Raw genomic sequence first — 18,777 nt, 5'->3', positions numbered from 1 at the left:
CCTGGGAAAACCCATCGTGTGGGTCTCATCTCCCTACTCAGGGCTACCAAGGATAGTTGTGCAGGTTGCTCACTGCACAAGAGGGCCAAAATCCACTCCCCAGCCCGGACTCCTTTTGCCAGACTGTGTTCCCTAGTGCAGAGCTGCATCACCTGCAAGAAGGGCACCTCTCTCTACTTTGCATTAAGGGACTCTGTGAACTAGCCTGGCCTTGGCCCTGCTTGCCCAAACAGCTTTATCCATCTCCATCCAGTTAGCATGTGAACATGATGGGAGGTCCTTAAGGAGGAGGAGGAGATTAATTTATTCCCTCACCAACCAACCAGTGGTCCTATCAACGTAAGTGAAGCACCAACCTGGTACAGAAAATCACCCCTAGAAAAGTACACTGCTTGTGCTGGGCAATGTGCTTCCCTTCTCTGGGCCTCCATTCTCTCATCTGTAAATGGAGAGGGTGGTGTCTGTCCTGCTGACCCCACAGGGTTCCGGTGAGTTTGTGTTGTGGGGGAGGGCAGTTGCGGGCAGGGTGTGACATGTGCTCCAAGACTCCTGCTACTGAACTGTCTTGGGATCGCCATTCCAGGTGGGAGTAGGTGGGCCACGGTGTCTCTTTCCATCCCCGAGCTTTGCGCAGGGACCACCCTCCAAGAAGGCTTTCTGCTTGAGTCTTCAGAACACAACTGTGTCCCCAAAGGAGAACAAATCTGGGACTACAGAGGCTGTTTCTGACTCTCCTCTTTTCCAACCCCTTCTCCCAGTATGGCTCTTTAGCATGGAAATGAGGTCAGGAGTAGTATTTGCCTGATGTGGGGAGGTCAGGTGAGACTGCCAGTCCTAGACACAAACCCCACCTCCACCACTTTTCTAAGGATGGCAGGAGGCAGTGAACTCCCTTAGCCAACTCCCAAGAGGGAGACAGAAAAATGAAAGTAACCCATAGCTTGTGTAGATAGCTTGACAGTTTAGATAGGATTTTCAAGTACATCCATGATTGCATTCACTCTTCTTAGCCCCTGTGCAGAAGGAGGGGGGAGTTGTAGTTACTGAGCTCCAATGAGGTGCTAGACACTGCCCAGAGGTGCCCTCATGGAATCCTGGTAACCCTGCTATTAAGGAAGTATTCCTAACTGCCCACTTTATAAGTGGGGAAATTGAGGCTTATGGAGTGTAATGACTTGATCCACATAGGACCAGTGCCCAGGGGACCTCACCCCACCCATAAAGGTTCCCCCCTGCCTCAAGGAGGAAGGGGCTGGAGGCTCATGGCTCTGCCTCCCATAGACCCCCTGGATCACCGGGATGCTGGAGATCTCTGGGTCCCCGGGGAGTCTGAGAGCTTCGAGGATGCCCATGTGGAGCACAGCATCTCCAGGTACAGCGATGGTTCTTTCCTAAAACCCGTGGGCAGACTTCCACCCTGCAGAGCCCCACAGGGGATGGGGGTTGGGCATCCTGAACTACAAATTACAAGGCAACTAGAGCCTGAAGGGCCCTGGATGTGTCTTATCTAAACACCCCTCCACCAGCTGCTACATGTTAGTTAGTTAGTGTGACTGTGTCAGTTGTTCATTTATTGGAAGACTTCTATAATGGTTTGTAAAGAGCAGCTGCTCTAAGACTCCTGAATGCCAGCTCCCGCCCCTCCACTGGCAGCCCCAGACATCCCCATAATTCAGTAACAATGAAAGTTTTAGTACTTTAGTACAAAGCTAAGACCCCCGATCTCTGCTTCTTTGGTAGGACCAGAACCAGTCTGACTGGTCCATGCCTGTGTACTGGTGTTTAAACGTTGCTCATATAACCACTGAGCACACATGTGTGTACACACACACCCCCATGGCATAGCACTGTATACAGAAGAAAACTGCTCAGTGAGGGAAGATGGTGTGTTTAAGTGCACTCAGCAGGTTAGTGGCAGAGCATGCCTAGAACTCAAGTCTCTTGACTATGGGCTCTCAAAGCCCCAAAAAGACCCATCCCAGGGATGGTGCTGGGTGGGGAGGTATGCTGAGGTCCTAGAAGCTCCTGGTTTCTCCCCATTCCCTGAGAGAAGATTCTAATCTGTAGGCCATCTCAAGGCTCCCATCTGCCCTCTTGTCTCTCCAAGGAGCCTCTTGGAAGGAGAAATCCCCTTCCCACCCACTTCCGTCCTTCTCCTCCTGGCCTGCATCTTTCTCATCAAGATTCTAGCAGCCAGCGCCCTCTGGGCTGCAGCCTGGCATGGACAGAAGCCAGGGACACATCCACCTAGTGAACCGGACTGTGGCCATGACCCAGGGCATCAGCTCCAAACTCTGCCAGGTGAGCTTGGAGAGCACAGCCAATCGAAGGTGGACTTGGCAGGAATGGGAGGTGGTGCTGAGAGGGGCCACATGAGTCCTTGGACTATTGCAGGGCTGAGAGACACGTGAGGAAGACGATGGGAGGAAAAGCCCAGGAGAAGTCCCACCAGGGACCAGCCCAGCCTGCATACGTGCTACTTGGCCACCAGGACTCCTTGTTCTGCTCTGGCAAGAGACTGCTCTGCCTGGACACTGCTTCTCCTGGACTCTGGAAACAGGGAGTGTTTGAGGGAGCGGGGAGGTGGTAAGAACACCTGACAACTACTGAACACTGGACATTTTAAACACTCACAAATAAACCCAAGACTGTCCTATTTAACTGGATAGTTGTGGGCTTCATGAAAGTCTCATTTTCTTCCACAGGGGTAAGAAAATGAATCTGGATGAGAAAAAGATAAGAGATCTTGCTCCTTGAGGCCCAGGACCACAGGATACCACATCCCTCCATTCTCACAGGCTTCAATCGCCCAGTCAGTTTTTTTCTTCTCTCTCCTCCCTTCCCTAGATCTGATTGCCAAGTTCTGCCTCCTCCTCTGGGGTTTCTCTAGCATCCAGTCTTCCTCTGCTCTCCTCCCCCGCATTCACCCTCTCCATCAGCTTCCCCTGGATTATGGGACGTCCCTGCCTCAAGGCCCCCTCCAGCTGACTCTGTTCCTCCCCATCAAGGTCAACTCCTGGCAGACTCATCCATTCATCTCCTTAGAACTCTGTTTTTATCATGTCACTTTGCCTTTGGAGAAATGACAAGGGCTTCATAATGTACAGCATATCAAACTGGGAACTGATGGTTCAAGCCCCTCATCATATAGAAGGGAAACTGAGGCTCAACAAGGGAAAGGAACTTATCCAAAATCCCCAGCCAAAATCCCCAGTAGAGCCTGGAAATCCAAATTTCACTTGGCATTCAAGGTGGTCTTTCCTCTAACTCACTCCTACTTATTTATTCAACAAGTATTAGTTTGAGCAACTAGTCTGTGGCGAGTGCTATTCTGAACACTGGAAACACAACAGTGGATGAAGCAGGCGAGAGTTGTGCCCGCACAGAGCTCACTTTAGTGGGAGGAGAGGAGACAGACAATGCACACAGTAAATAAGTCAATCTGATCACCTGTTAGAGGCAAAACGTGCTGAAGAAAAAAATTAAAATCAAGCAGGGTTAGGAGTATGGGTGTGCAGGAGGCACAGGGGATGATACTATCTTAAATGCAGCAGCCAGAAGGTGAGGAACAGTTGAAGGAGGCCACGAAGTGAACCATGAGGACATCACAAGGAGGAGTATTCGGGGCGAGCGAACAGCCAGGGCAGCTCATGCAACCTCATCTCTCTCTTCCACACACACACCACCCTGGCCAAGACTCTGGGGGAAACTGGGAGGAGACTCCCCTGCGGGTGAGCTGCAGGGGAAAGAAGTGAGTCGGCCACATTCTTAGGCTCTCTGGACTGGGCCCAAGAGAAGTGGATGCCCAGGATCCCCTGTGGCCACCACTCACGTGGCTGCTTTGCCACCTAACCTGGGCTTGGGCCCCTAAGGTTTAAATCACCAGGATGGAGCTCCCGGCATGGCCCTCATGTTCCAGCCTCACTTCAACATGTCACTCCCCTGGCTCCAGCTGTGCCCCAACCCTGCCTTGTCCACACCCAATGTAAGCTGCTGCATTGGCTCCCTGCCCTGGAGCCTTAGGATTCTGGTCCAGTCTGTGTTCCCATGGCCTGCCTGGCTCAGGGGCACATTAAACTTCCTTATTGTGTCCTGGGGCAGTGCCCCCTTCCTATAGATCCAGGGCACAGGTAGACACCAAGAATGAGCTGAGCCCAAATTGCACCTTCTCCACCTCCCTCCCACCCCAGTTGTGGGCACCAGTGCTGATGACATGGTCTGGGAGGCTCCCCGCAGCCTGCCTTGTGCTCGAGGGCAGTGGCTGCCATCAGCCCCAGCCCAGAATCAGGCTTTCCTCCTCATGGGAGCTTGGACTTTTCTCTTTCCTTCTCTGCCGTGTCAGAGACATTCCCCTCTGGATTGGAATCACCCAGGATCCCCTGCCTCAGACTCTCTGGGAGCACTCTGGACTGAAGGGGAGTGAGGCCATTTGGCCTCAAATTTCAACTCTGCCTCCTATTAAGACACCTTAGGCAACCTCCTCAATCCCTCTAAACCTCAGTGCCCTCTCTTGTAGAAATAAACAAACAAAACAACCACTTCCCCTACTTTGCAAGGTTTTTGTGGGGTTGAAAGAAATAACATTTGTGGCCGGACATGGTGGCTCACGCCTGTAATCCCAGCACCTTGGGAGGCTGAGGGGGGTGGATTACTTGAGGCCAGGAATTCAAGACCAGCCTGGCCAACATGGCAAAAACACTGTCTGTACAAAAAAAAGGAAAGACAAAAATTAGTCGGGCATGGTGGTGCGTGCCTGTAGTCCCAGCTATTTGGGAGGCTGAGGCAGAGAATCGCTTGAACCCAGGAGGCCAAGGTTGCAGTGAGCCAAGATTGTGCCACTGCACTCCAGCCTGGGTAACAGAGTGAGACTCTGTCTCAAAAGAAAAAAGAAAAAGAAAGAAATAATATTGTGAAGGTCCTTGGCCAGGTGACTGGCACATAGTAGGTCCTCAATAAACACTGGTTTCCTCCATCTAATGCCCAGCAACATGATGCCTCTGTGAAGGCCAGGAACTTGCCTGGTCACCTCTGTCCCAGCACCCAGCAGTGGACCATATTCAACACTTAGTCCAGCGTTGAATACAGTTCACCTCTTCATACAACATGCCCGGGTGGCTTGTTAGTATGAAAATAACTTCCCTATAAGGCAATCAGAGAAAGCCTGGTATGCATTGGCAAGACGGATGCAAGCACATCACCAACTAGGGTGACCCGTTCTGGTTTGTTCAGGACTTTTTCAGTTTTTGCACAGAAAGTCCCATGAAACCCCTCAGTCCCAAGCAAAAAGGGGAAGTTGGTCACCCAATCTTCCACTTCTACAAGGCCCAGTTTAACACATTAACTAGTTTTCTTAAGCTCCTGCTCCCAGTTTCCCATTCCTCACTCCCTTGTTCCCAAAGGAAGGAAGGAAAAAGAGGAAAAAAGGAGGTGAGAAGGGAGGAGATGGGAGTGAGGGAGAACGGCCTTTCCAGACCCTTTTCTAGGTCTTGCCCTCCAGATTAGAGCAATACTCCCCTCTTAACCATCCCCAGCTGCTGTAGTCTCTTTGACCACTGGTGCTTCCCCTATGTCTGAGGTCAGATAGTTTATTAGGTTTATTACTCACACTTTGTCCCAGTTCCCTGAGCCCATTTCCACAGGGCAACATGAATGAGAGCCAGGAGTCTCCTGTGTAGGCAGTGAGCTTGGATCACAGGAGAGAAACCCCCAAATTATGAGACTTGGAGTTTATATAGAGAATTTGGTGTATCTCCCTCTCTGGAAGAAAGAGAGAGAGAGAGAGAGAGAGAGAAACCTTTACTGTGGAATGTAAACAAATCTCTGGTGAAGAAGAGGAAGAATGCAAGCAAATCTCTGGATGTTGCACTCAAGGCATGTTTGCTATTCAGTCACCCGCCAACAAAACTTGGCCAGTACCCTTTGCACGGAAGGACTAGAACATGCAGCAATGTGAAAATATTCATGAAGAATTGTCTTCCAGCAGAGAAGATAGAGCATTCATGAAACAAAAATAGTATGCCAGAATTTTAAAATGCTCAAAGAACGAGGAATATCTTGTCTTGTAAATTAAAAATATTTTAAAAAATAACATTTTAAAAGACAAAAATAGAAGGATGGAAGAAAAATGAGGACATCTCCTTGAAGGCAGAACAAAAGAGAGAAAAACATGGAAAATGAGAGAGAAAAGATATAAAAATGAAATGAACACACGACGTTCAATAACCAACTAGTTAAGGAGTTGCAGAAAAAGGGAGGGGGAGAAGAAAATGGACATGTAATTATGAAAGAAATAATTCGTTTCCTAGAACCGAAGAATGTAGATCCAGATGGAAGGGGTCTAGAGTGTCCAGGACAATAAATGAAGAAAGACCCAGTCCAGGGTACAGGATCAAGGTGAAACTTCCTGTTTGAGGTTGTACTGCATGCAAGGACAACCTCTTAAAAGCTTGGGTGGTGGGGCAGCACTCCCAAAGAATTGAGAGTGAGAATGGCATTGGGTGAGGTGCAGGGCACTCTACCTTCTTCCGTCACAGCTGTGCACCCTCAGATTCTGTATTAGGAAGATCCTGAAGATCATCTTTCCTCTTTCTCTCTTGTCCTCCAATTGTCACAATCCTCCCATCTCACCCCTTAGCTGGGCCCCAGCCACTGCAGGCTTCTAGCTTTCTTTGGGTCTTCTCATCCTTTCTTGCCCACCCTTACCCTCAGGGCAGTTCCTGAGCACTGAGCCAACCAGGGCTTGGAAGAACTCCCTTTCCCCACTCCTGGAGGTGCCCATCATTTCCTGTCTCCCACCCCATAGTCACTGAGAACCCCACGTGACTGTCTGAGGCAGATGTTTCCTGCCCTCAGGGGAATGCTGTGTCAGTCCCCAGGCAAGCCCAGGAGTTGACATTTCTCTGCCCAGCCATGGGCCCCAACCTGCTCTTGCTGCTGCTCCTGGGACTAGAAGGTAAGGTTCAGGAGGAGCTGCAGCTCCGGGCCCCATATGCTCAGCCCCATGCCCAGGAGTAAAGTGTTATTGTGAACGCCACACCCATACCAGCAGCTGGGCTGGGAGGTGCTCCCAGCTCCTGCCCACAATTCCCACCTCCTTTTCTTCCCCAGGTCAGGGCATAGTTGGCAGCCTCCCCGAGGTGCTGCAGGCACCTGTGGGAAGCTCCATTCTGGTGCAGTGCCACTACAGGCTCCAGGATGTCAAGGCTCAGAAGGTGTGGTGCCGGTTCTCGCCGGAGGGGTGCCAGCCCCTGGTGTCCTCAGCTGTGGATCGCAGAGCTCCAGCGGGCAGGCGTACGTTTCTCACAGACCTGGGTGGGGGTCTGCTGCAGGTGGAAATGGTTACCCTGCAGGAGGAGGATGCTGGCGAGTATGGCTGCATGGTGGATGGGGCCAGGGGGCCCCAGATTTTGCATAGAGTCTCTCTGAACATACTGCCCCCAGGTGAGTTATCCTAGGCCAGCTACCACCCCTTGGACCTACCCTCCCCACCCCCACCTATTGCCAGGGCTCTTGGGTTCTTGAGGAGTGGGGGCCCCTGGGGAGGAGGCATTCGGAGGAGATATCCTCTTGACAGCTCTGCAGGGAGCGGAAACCAAACTGGGTGGGAAGTCTGAGATAAATCAGCTGAAAACCATCCCCTTCCCCCTTCCACACTAGTGTGCTTCCCAACAGGAAGGCGTGTCCTTCCCACCCCAGGGACTTGGCCTCTTCTTCCAGTATTTTCAACATACTTGATGCTAATTTATTTTTTAATTAGAAATATTTTAAACAATGTTGAATCTGAGTATATAAAACCAGAATTAATTTTTGTAGCTTTCAGTGTTTTATTCCTGTAATAGTGGGCTTGGCGGCTTAAGAATTATGGAATGCATACCTTATTTAATTTTATAAGTCTTCACAGGGCATCTAGTATGTCTCACCTACAAGTGGGTACATTCAGTACCTGAACTACTTCAACTCCTTTCGTTTTAAAAATGGAAAAAGTGTCATTCATATTTTAAGCCAATATTCTTGACCCTATTTCAGTATTAAAGACACTGTTTTTGCAGGTTTCATTCCCACAGCCCATAACTTTTCTAGTATACAAGCATTTATTAAAAGAAAATTTTAAAATATTAAAAAGTTGGGTTTTTTTAAAGAAAGATAGGATGTTCTAAAAATAAAGTTCTGGAGGGAAAATGGTCAGCTACCTCAAGCACAGACAGCCACTCCTTTTCTTTTATGGAACTGGCCATTTTTTCACCTTTAGGTCTTCCTTTTCTCAAGTATTTTATGCCCAATCCCCAAATAAAATTAAGTAGAGCATTTTCCCTTCCCTTGTTTTTTGTTTTGTTTCATTTTGTTTTGTTTGAGACAGGGTCTCACTGTTGCCCAGGCTGGACTGCAATGGCAGTATTGGCTCACTGCAACCTTGGACTCCCGGGTTCAAGTGATTCTTGTGTCTCAGCCTCCCGAGTAGCTGGGACTACAGGTGCCCGCCACCATGCCCAGCTAATTTTTGTATTTTTAGTGGAGACGGGGTTTTATCATGTTGGCCAGGCTGGTCTTGAACTCCTGACCTCAAGTGATCTGCCTGCCTTGGCCTCCCAAAGTGCTGGGATTACAGGCATGAGCCACCGCCCCAGCCCCTTCCCTTGTTTTTTTCCCTCTAAATAAGAGGGTAGACTATGTTGTCATTAGAATCCTTCTCATCTCAAGCCCGTGGTTATTGTCTTATATTATAAATATATTGTTAATCCTTGTCATTCTTTGCCCTCCTCATTCCTTGACACTTTGAGTTACTAAATTCAGGTTCTAACTCCCTAAAAGGCAAATTGTGACAAGAGGAGACTCCCTGGGAGGAGGGTCAGGGAGGCAGGGAGCTGGGCCCCCAACCTGCTGCTATGGGGCAGGTGCTGTGGAGAATGATGTTCAGGCAGGCAGGTGGCACATAGCATCCAGAGATGATGTGGCTTGCAGCTCAGGCGAGCATTTAGCTTCAGAGAAGGTGGTCAAAGGCAGCCTAATAGGCACCAGGAGGGCAGGACATGTGCCACAGCAGCCCCAGTTCCTGGTGTGGCATAGGAAGGGGAGTAGGAATGGTAAATCTCTCAAGAACAAGGCAAGGCCCCATTCCAGTCGGTCTGAAAGGACTGGCCACGTTCCTAAGACAAGTCTCCAGGCCCAGAGAAACCAACCCCAAGTCCTACAGCCAGAAGTCAAGCACATCCTATGGGTGACAGAAGCCTTGTCCTCAAACTGAGTCTCAGGATCCCAGCAAGCCTCTCAGCAAGGGTCAGTTGGTTAGTGTTGCATCACATGAGGACCCACTCAGATTTCCTTCAGTCCTGAGGGCAGAGCTTGGGCTGGGGTTGCAGGGTTGCAGGTATGTGAGGAGGCCCCATTTAAGACCCATGAGAGCCAGGAGCTATGTCACCCTGAGGATGAGAACTGGAGAAACCTATTCGGGTGGGAAGGAGAGGTGGGTACAGATCATCCAGTAGGTGTTTTTACACAGACTGAACAGCTTGACAAGGCCAGAAGGGTGAGGGGTAGAGCAAGTAAAAGGGAAGAAATGCAGCGGGAGGATGGGGGGAGCTGGTGGTACAGGGAAAAGTGGGTGTAGTCACAACCAGGTAAAGACATAAAAAGCCAGTGCCATTTCCTGACCTGTGGAATGACAGGCCCCTAAAGAACATCCCATCCTCCCCTTTCTGTGTTTCTTCCTGGGGTCCTCTCCTTCCTTGGCTCCACTCCTCCAGTCCCTCATAACTCAACAGGATATTGAAGCCTGCCCACATGGGCATGCACTCATTAAATGTTTCCTTCTGACTCCGTTCCTGGCCTGACAGAGGATGAAGAAGAGATCCATAAGATTGGCAGTCTGGCTGAGAACGCATTCTCAGACCCTGCAGGCAGTGCCAACCCTTTGGAACCCAGCCAGGATGAGAAGAGGTACTGACAAGATTGGATTTGGGAGGCCAGGAAAAGGGTGGTAGTGGAGACAATGACTTGTTTAGAGCTCCCAACTAAATCGAAGGGGAAAACCTATGATTCTTCCCACCTCTGGGGAACTTCTGGACAGACGACAGACAGATACATACTTCTCTGTCCTGGTTCAGCAATGGTCCCTTCATGCTGGTGAATCTTCAGCCAGGACACCTTAATGAGTCCCTCTTCTGCCCTGCCTCAGTCAGCCCTCCTCATTCTATTCCATCTCCCTCTCCCAATCGAGAACGTAACCCTTCTGTCGCTGCTCCAGGGCTCCTGGCCAGCAGCTCCCCACAGGCTTCAGGTCTAAGCCTACCTATCCCTTTCTGTTCCTCAGCATCCCCTTGATCTGGGGTGCTGTGCTCCTGGTAGGCCTGCTGGTGGCAGCGGTGGTGCTGTTTGCTGTGATGGCCAAGAGGAAAAAAGGTAGGTGGCTATCTTCCTATCTCAGCCTGGCCCTACCATTCCTGTATCAACCAGTTGTGTAGATAAGGCCAGGAGTCTAGGTCCAATCCCCCTACAAATGGATTTACCTGGGCTTAAGTCTCAAGGCCCCCATATCCTAGAATTTCCAGGGCTGAGGGATGGAGGGGAGGGAAGGAGATTCAACGGGAGCAGCCTGCAGAAAGACAGGAATTAGAAACGGTGGGGCAATGCAATGGGAGGAAAGGCATTGGAGAAGGTGGGGAAAGGGTTTCGGGAGGTAGGCTGAGTGCTGAGGTGAGTTGAAGGGAGCTCTGGAAACCATAAGTGGGTGAGGAGATTTCCAGCAGGCTGGGGAGATGGAAGGGGTAAAGATTTGGTGGTGGGAGTGGGGAAGGTGAGTCTGCAGTAGTGAAGAGGTTTCAGAGGCTTCTGAAGGAAGGGAGTGAGGGAAGGGCTCTGAGCTAGCCCCGGAAGCAGACTATGCTGCTGTTGTCTGTTCTGCCAGGGAACAGGCTTGGTGTCAGTGGCCGATTCCTGAGCAGCAGAGTTTCAGGCATGGTAAGAAGCCTCTGCAGGCCCGCAGCCAAATTCCCCAGACTTTCCATTCATCACACTCACTGAGAGGTCCTAGGATGATGGGGTGGAGAAAGGACTGGGACCTAGCTGGGGTCGAAACCCTCTTCGTAAATGCTGTAAACTTGACACTAATGGTCTCCCTTGGCATCCCACCCTCCCAGACTTGGGGAGAAACTTGGGGCTGGAAAATCTTCACAATGAAGCCCTCTTGCCCACTGACATACTCAGGATTCAAGAGATAGATCTAGTGTGGTCCTGGGCTTCCCACCAAAGGGAGATCTGGGGCAGAGGGAGGCATTCCTGATTTGCCTGCTTTTGTTTCAGAATCCCTCCTCAGTGGTCCACCATGTCAGTGACTCTGGACTGGCTGCTGAATTGCCTTTGGATGTACCACACGTTAGACTTGACTCACCACCTTCATTTGACAATACTACCTACACCAGCCTACCTCTTGATCCCCCATCAGGAAAACCATCACTCCCAGCTCCATCCTCATTGCCCCCTCTACCTCCTAAGGTCCTGGTCTGCTCCAAGCCTGTGACATATGCCACAGTCATCTTCCCGGGAGGGAACAAGGGTGGAGGGGCCTCTTGTGGGCCAGCCCAGAATCCACCTAACAATCAGACTCCATCCAGCTAAACTCATCACACTGTAAACTCATGAGGACCATCCCTAGGGGTTCTATGCATCCATCCAGCCAGCTCATGCCCTAGGATCCTTAGGATATCTGAGCAACCAGGGACTTTAAGATCTAATCCAATGTCCTAACTTTACTGTCAGGGAAAGTGATGCTCAGATATGACTGAGATGTCTTGGGGAAGACCTCCCTGTACCCCACTCCCCCACTGGTTCTTCTGCCATTACACACTGGGCTAAATAAATCCTAATAATGATGTGCAAACTCTTAATGGCTGAATGGGAAAGGAAACTGCCCAAGTTTGACTAATTGCTTGGCCTGTGAACGGAAAAGACTCTGGTCTGAATTTTGTGCTGTATGATCTCCTGTCTCTCGTCAGTGGGGAAATGGTTTCCTTCCCTGGTCAGAACACTACAATGCAGTTTGATTCAAGGGATGCTGAAAAGTCTTCCTCAAAAGTATTTTTTGCTTCTCTCATGATGCCTCCAAGTACAGATTCATTTGCGTGAGTCAAGGAAGTTCTTCTTTCTGCTCTGCACCTTGTGAATATGTGACATGATGCGACACCGTATGATGGGGTGGGGGTGGTGATAGGTTAATGATAGTTAAAAGAGACCCAGGACAAATGGTGTATGAGAAATGGGACTGAAAGGAAACAGGAGCAAGGACAGAAATGGAAATAGACACCAAGTCTGTTCCTTGGCAGGACACAGGATTTTCAAGCACTAGAAGACCTTTACAGACATCAGTCTTACCAGAGCTGGCTGTCTCTTAACTAGGTGGTCATCTAGTAACACTGTTTCCCTTGGTCTAAACTCTGGAGCCTGGGAAGGGCCCCATGGAGAAATGAACTGAGGGGAGGGAAAAGGGAATGGTAAAGGAATGGCCATGGTCAAGTGTGAATGAAAGCTAGTTCAGGCTAGGGGTGAAAGAGCCTTTAAGGACTTGCCAGAATTTCTTCTGAAACTGTTCAATTTGAAAATATAGTCATCCCTCCATATCCATGGGTTCTGTATCCACAGATTTAAGTGTGGATCAAAAATACTGGAAAAAAAAATATTAGATATTTCTTTAAATATTAGAAAAAAATGGTTATGTCTGTACTTAACATGTACAGACTTTTTCCTTGTCATTATTCCCTATACAATACAGTATAACAACTATTTACATAATATTTATATTGTATTAGGTATTTTAAGTAATCTAGAGATGATTTAAAGTATATGAGGAGATGTGTGGTTATATGCAAATACTACACCATTTTATATAAGGGACTTGAGCATCCACGGATTTTGGTATCTACAGGGGTCCTAGAACTAATCCCCCCCAGATACTGAGGGGTGTATGTATTTGCCCATATTGGGATGAAATGCTCAGTAACCCAGTCTTGTTACAATCACAAATAGCTAGGCATAAAGAGGTTTTTGCCATCTGGAGGGGCCCTAAGCTTGGCCTAAGCACCTCAGGAAGAAGGACAAGTGGTGTGCCCTGGGCTCCAATTTGCCCACCAATCAACTAATGACTAGGGACTGCCTGCTGGGGAGTGGACAGGTGGCAGAAAAAAGGGCAGAATAAAGACTAAAAAGAACCCTCTGGAAAAACTCACCATGGTCTGAATATATTTAGAACTTTTTAGAACATGTCAGAAGTAAAAAGTGTATTTTTACTTTTGAGTATAAAGGAAAATACTAAGAAAAATAACAATCAATTGAGTGGTAAGGAAGAGGAAATATAAAAATTCCATCATTGATCATGATAGGAAGTCTATGAATACCAACCAAAGTCATAGTTATAAAAGTAACTTCTAAGATGAAAATACTGCCATGCTAAATTTTATAAGAAGAAACACATGCAATATAAAGCAAAGTAAATGCAGGCAACATGGTGAGATGACCTCCTCATATCAGAACCTTTGGAATTCAGTTAAAGAAGTACTCAGAGGAAAATTCACACTCTTAACAATTAAGCATCTTACTCAAAAAGTTAATTTTATCTTATTTATTTATTTATTTATTTATTTATTTATTTATTTATTTTTGACACGGAGTCTTGCTCTGTTGCCCAGGCTGGAGTGCAGTGGCCAGATCTCAGCTCACTGCAAGCTCCGCCTCCCGGGTTCACGCCATTCTCCTGCCTCAGCCTCCCGAGTAGCTGGGACTACAGGCGCCCACCACCTCGCCTGGCTCATTTTTTGTATATTTTTAGTGGAGACGGGGCTTCACCGTGTTAGCCAGGATGGTCTCGATCTCCTGACCTCGTGATCCGCCCATTTCGGCCGCCCAAAGTGCTGGGATTACAGGCTTAGGCCACCAAAGTTAATTTTAAAAGAGAAAAATGATATAACTAATACATAAAAGAACAGATTCTTTAAAATAAAATGAAAGAGACACTGTTAGGCAACTTAAGACTGAAATAAAAAATGACAAAGGAGAAATAACACAAAGACAATGAAAAATATAATGAGAGTATTTTGTGTCGAAGCTGGGAGTATTGATGGAATGGGAATGATGACAAAGGGACCTGAAATAACTTTTTTGGTTGAAATGTTCTCTATCATGATTGTGCTAGTGATTACATAGGTATATATATTTGTCAAAAACCTATCGCTAAAATGGGTACATTTTCCTAAATGTAAATACTATTTTGATAAAATTGGCCTAAAAAATAGTTGAAAGACTGTTGAGGAATAGTTAAAATAATTTTAGAGAGAAAAGAGCCCTTTCAAGAATGAACCAAACTCAGAAGCCATAAAAGAACTCATACATTAAAACTGATACATGCCAGAGTAAGAACCTGTGAAAACTCTCTCCTCCAAAAAGCAACAAGAAGGCCGGGCGTGGTGGCTCATGCCTGTAATCCCAGCACTTTGGGAGGCTGGGACAGGTGGGTCACCTGAGGTCAGGAGCTTGAGACCAGCCTGGCCAATATGGTGAAACCCCATCTCTACTAAAAATACAAAGATTTGCCGGGTGTGGTGATACATGCCTGTAATTCCAGCTATTCAGGAGGCTGAGGCAGGAAAATTGCATGAACCTGGGCAGTGGAGGTTGCAGTGAGCTGAGATTGTGCCATTGCACTCCAGCCTGGGTGACAGAGCAAGACTCTGTCAAAAAAAAAACAAAAAAACAAAACAACAACAACAACAAAAAAAAACAGCAACAAGAAACAAGAAAACTGGCAAATATATTCAGAATCAACTTTTTCAGAACTCTGGAAATTAACCAAAGACTTGCATCAATAGAAGGAATGTTTACTTAGGAAAAATGTCTTTCTCCCTATCTATTTGATTTAAAAGAGAACTTCATAGATTAACAATTATAAAGCTAAAGTTAAAATTATCTATTTAATACAACATTTAACACAACAGAAGGCAGTTGATGAAGAGAGGCAAAAAGACATAAGACAAATAGAAAACAAATAAAATGGCAGGCATAAATCTAACTTTATAGTAATTACATTAAATGTAAATGGATTAAACATTCTAAAAGGCAGAAATTGGCAGAATGCATTAAAAATACATGATCCGGCCGGGCGCGGTGGCTCACGCCTGTAATCCCAGCACTTTGGGAGGCCGAGGCGGGCGGCTCACAAGGTCAGGAGATCGAGACCACGGTGAAACCCCGTCTCTACTAAAAATACAAAAAATTAGCCGGGCGCGGTTGTGGGCGCCTGTAGTCCCAGCTACTCGGGAGGCTGAGGCAGGAGAATGGCGTGAACCTGGGAGGCGGAGCTTGCAGTGAGCCGAGATCGCGCCACTGCACTCCAGCCTGGGCGACAGAGCGAGACTCCGTCTCAAAAAAAAAAAAAAAAAAAAATACATGATCCAACTACATGCTGCCTATAGGAGAAAAACTTTAGATTAAAAAACACAAGCTGGTTGAAAGTGAAAGAATGTAAAAACATATACCATGAAAACTAGCTAAAGAGAGCTGGAATGACTATACAAATATCAGGCAAAATATAGAGTTAAGACTTAAAATTGTTACTAGAGATAAAAAGGACATCATAATGATAAGAAGGTCAATCCATCAAGAAGATACTACAATTATAAATATATATGCACCTAACTATAGGGTTTCAAAAAATGTGAGGCAAAAACTGACAATTAAAGGAAGAAATAGAAAAGTAAAGAGTAATAGTTGGAGACTTCAATATCTCACTTTAAAAAATGGATAGAACAAGTAGACAGAAAATCAGCAAGGAAACAGTAGACATGAACAACTCTATAAATCAACTAGACCTAACAGACAGTTATAAAACACTCTACCCAACAGCAGTAGAATACATATTCCTCTCAAGTGTACACGCAGCATTCTCTAGGATACACTATATATTAGACCATAAACAAGTATCCATAAATTTAAAAGGACTGAAATTAGACAAAGTATGTTCTCTTACCATAATGGAAAAAAATTAGAAATTAGTAACAGAGGTAAATTTTGGAAATGCATAAATACGTAGAAATTAAACAACATACTTCTAAATGACAGCTGTGTTAAAGAAGAAATCACAAGGGAAATTAGAAACACTTTGAGATAAAAATATAAACACAATATACCAAAACTTATGGGATGTAGCAAAATCAGTGCTTAGAATGAAACTTATAGCTTTAATCACCTACATTAAAGAAGAAGATCTCAAAACAGCAACCTAATCTTTTACTTGAAGCAACTAGACTGAAGAGTAAGCTAAAATCAAAGCAAGCAGAAGGAAGAAAATAATAAAAATTAGAACAGAAATGAATGAAATGAAATAGAGAGCAGAAAAATAATAGAGAAAAATCACCACCACCAAGAGTTGGTTCTTTGAAAAGATCAACAAAATTGATAAACCTTTTTAAGCTACACTAGCCAAGAAAAAAAAAAAAAAGACTCAAATCACTAAAATACAGAATGAAATTGGAGGGACAACTACTGGCATTAAGATATGAAAAAGGATTATAAAGGAATACTATGAGCAATTGTATATCAACAAGTTAAGATAACCTAGGTGAAATGAACAAATTCCTAGGAAGACACAAATTACTGAAACTGACTCAAGAAGAAATAAAAAATTGAATAGATCTATAACAAGTAAAGAGGTTAAATTAGTAAAAAAAAAAAAAAAAAAAAAAAACTCACAACGAGAAGCCCAGGCCCAGATGGCTTCACTGGTGAATGCTACTAAATATTTAAAGAATTTAAAAACCTACCCTTTACAAATTATTCTAAAAAATAAATGAGAAGGGAATTCTTCCTAACTCATTCTATGAGGCCAGTATTACCTTAATCCAAAAAACGGACAAAGAAATCACAAGAAAAAACAAAAACACTACAGACCAACATCCTTTATCAATGGAGATGTAAAAATCTTCAACAAAATACTAGCAAATAGAATATAGTAACAGATAAAAAGCATTATACACCATGACAAAGTGGGATTTATCCCAGGAATGCAAAGTTGATTTCACATATAAAAATCAGTCAATGTGATATTATACCATATCAATAGAACAAAGGACAAAAACCACATGGTCACCTCAACAGATGCCAAAAAAACATTTGACAAAATCTGACACCATATCATGTCAAAAATACTCAACAAATAGGAATAGAAGGGAATTTCCTCAAGATGATAAAGGCCATCTATCAAAAGCATACAGCACACTTAAAGGTGAAAGACTGAAATCTTTCCCCCAAGATTGGGAACAAGACAGGAATATTCACTCTTTGCCACGTTTATTCAACATTGTACTAAAGGTTCTAAGAAAGAGAAATTAGAAAGGAAAAAGAAATAAAAGGATTCCAGACTAGAAAGAAAGAAAAGCATCTATTTTTAAATGACATGATCTTGCATATGTAAAATCCTAAGGAATCTAAAAAAAAAATTTAGAGCTAGTAAGTTCAGCAAAGTTCCAGGATGCAAAATCAATACACATTATCTAACTTGTCTGAGAAAAAAAGAAAACTATATATACACAAAAATCAGTTGTATTTCTATATATACTTGCAATGAACAATTCAAACATGAAATTTAGAAAACAATTCCATTTATAATAGTATCAAGAAGAATATGATATTTAGGCATAAATGTAACAAAAGAAGTCTAACATTTATACATTAAAATGACAAAATATTATTGAAATAAATTAAAGAAGACCTAAATATATGGAAAAGATATCCCAGTTTCATGGATCAGAGGACTTAGTATTGTTAAGATGGCAATTCTTCCCAAATTAATTATAGATTTGATGCAATCCCTATCAAAATTACAGTTGTCCTTTTGGCAGAAATCGATAAGCCAATCCTAAAATTCACATGTAAACACAAAGGACCCAGAATAGCCAAAACAATTTTGCAGAAGAAGAGTACAGTTGAAGGATTCACACTTCCTGATTGTAAAACTTACTATAAAGCTACAATAATCAAGACTGTATGGTACTAGCATAAGGATAGACATATAGACCAACAGAATAAATGGAGAGGCCAGAAATAAACCCATTCACTTAAGATCAACTGATTTTCAACAAGGGCGTCAAGACAATTAAATAAGTGAAAGAATATTTTGTTTAAAAACAAATGGTGCTAGGACAACTGGATAGCCACATGCAAAAGCATGATTTTGTAACATGACCTCACATGATATACAAAAAGTATCTCAAAATAAATTGAAGACCTACATGTAAAAGCCAAAATAAAAAGTCGATTTTTCTCTCCTGGAAGAAAACATGAGTAAATCTTTGTGACCTCAGATTAGTTGATAGTTTCTTAGATATGACACTTAAAGCACAAAGATCCAAACTAAAAAATAGATACATTGACTTCATCAAAATTAAAAACTTACATTTTGCAAAATGATTTCATCATGAAAGTGGAAAGACAACTTACAGAATTGGAGAAAATATTTGCAAGTCAAACCCAATAAGGGTCCAGTATGCAGAATATATTTTTAAAACTTGTAATATGCAGCAATAAAAGGCAAAAACTCGAATTAAAAAATGGGCATATAATTTGAATAGACATTCTCCAAGAAGATATACTAGTGTCCAGTAAGCTCATGAAAAGATGCTCAACATCATTAGTTACTAAGGAAATATAAATCAACATCATAAGATACCACTTCATACCCACTAGGATAGCTATAATAAAAAAGACAAACAAAAGCAAGTGTTGGCTAGGCTATGGAAATTG

General features: G+C 44.9%; 4 protein-coding genes across 6 annotated transcripts in view; 3 read left to right on the top strand and 1 right to left on the bottom strand.

The window, feature by feature from the left end:
* Nucleotides 1-2,666, top strand: part of TREM2 (triggering receptor expressed on myeloid cells 2) — a 33,375-nt gene extending 30,709 nt beyond the window's left edge. For both annotated transcript variants that reach the window (XM_050789490.1, XM_050789489.1), the window contains 3 exons: nt 1,282-1,372; nt 2,108-2,301; nt 2,395-2,666. In XM_050789490.1, coding sequence (XP_050645447.1) covers nt 1,282-1,372; nt 2,108-2,301; nt 2,395-2,411 — 302 coding nt within the window. In that variant the 3' untranslated portion in view covers nt 2,412-2,666. The remainder of the gene's footprint in view (nt 1-1,281; nt 1,373-2,107; nt 2,302-2,394) is intronic.
* TOMM6 (translocase of outer mitochondrial membrane 6) overlaps nt 1-10,531 on the bottom strand; it is a 657,333-nt gene extending 646,802 nt beyond the window's left edge. Inside the window, exon 1 of the mRNA XM_050789517.1 lies at nt 10,522-10,531. The gene's annotated coding sequence lies outside the window, so the exon portion shown is untranslated. The remainder of the gene's footprint in view (nt 1-10,521) is intronic.
* Nucleotides 1-18,777, top strand: part of OARD1 (O-acyl-ADP-ribose deacylase 1) — a 449,744-nt gene that overhangs the window by 355,678 nt on the left and 75,289 nt on the right. The window lies entirely within an intron of this gene.
* Nucleotides 1,029-11,951, top strand: TREML1 (triggering receptor expressed on myeloid cells like 1). Of its 2 annotated transcripts, XM_050789484.1 has the most exons (7): nt 1,029-1,032; nt 6,891-6,952; nt 7,108-7,440; nt 9,831-9,933; nt 10,307-10,395; nt 10,901-10,953; nt 11,296-11,951. In XM_050789484.1, exons 2-7 carry the CDS (start codon nt 6,910-6,912, stop codon nt 11,608-11,610), a joined length of 936 nt encoding a protein of 311 aa, XP_050645441.1. In that variant the 5' UTR covers nt 1,029-1,032; nt 6,891-6,909; the 3' UTR covers nt 11,611-11,951. The 2 variants fall into 2 exon arrangements, with proteins under 2 accessions (XP_050645441.1, XP_050645442.1); XM_050789485.1 differs by lacking the exons at nt 1,029-1,032; nt 10,901-10,953 and having other exon boundaries at nt 6,381-6,952.

Source organism: Macaca thibetana, chromosome 4 (assembly GCF_024542745.1).
Source record: "Macaca thibetana thibetana isolate TM-01 chromosome 4, ASM2454274v1, whole genome shotgun sequence".
NCBI lineage: Eukaryota > Metazoa > Chordata > Mammalia > Primates > Cercopithecidae > Macaca > Macaca thibetana.
The sequence above is the reverse complement of the archived record's forward strand: the minus strand, read 5'-3'. Positions and strand labels throughout refer to the sequence as shown.

What these genes read in the sequence shown, in the direction of transcription:
- TREML1 (XM_050789484.1), top strand. Translation starts at nt 6,910, where the DNA reads ATGGGCCCCAACCTGCTCTTGCTGCTGCTCCTGGGACTAGAAG. An exon ending in GCTGCTCCTGGGACTAGAAG is followed by an intron (nt 6,953 to 7,107) that starts GTAAGGTTCAGG and finishes TTTCTTCCCCAG; the next exon opens with GTCAGGGCATAGTTGGCAGC. An exon ending in GATGGCCAAGAGGAAAAAAG is followed by an intron (nt 10,396 to 10,900) that starts GTAGGTGGCTAT and finishes CTGTTCTGCCAG; the next exon opens with GGAACAGGCTTGGTGTCAGT.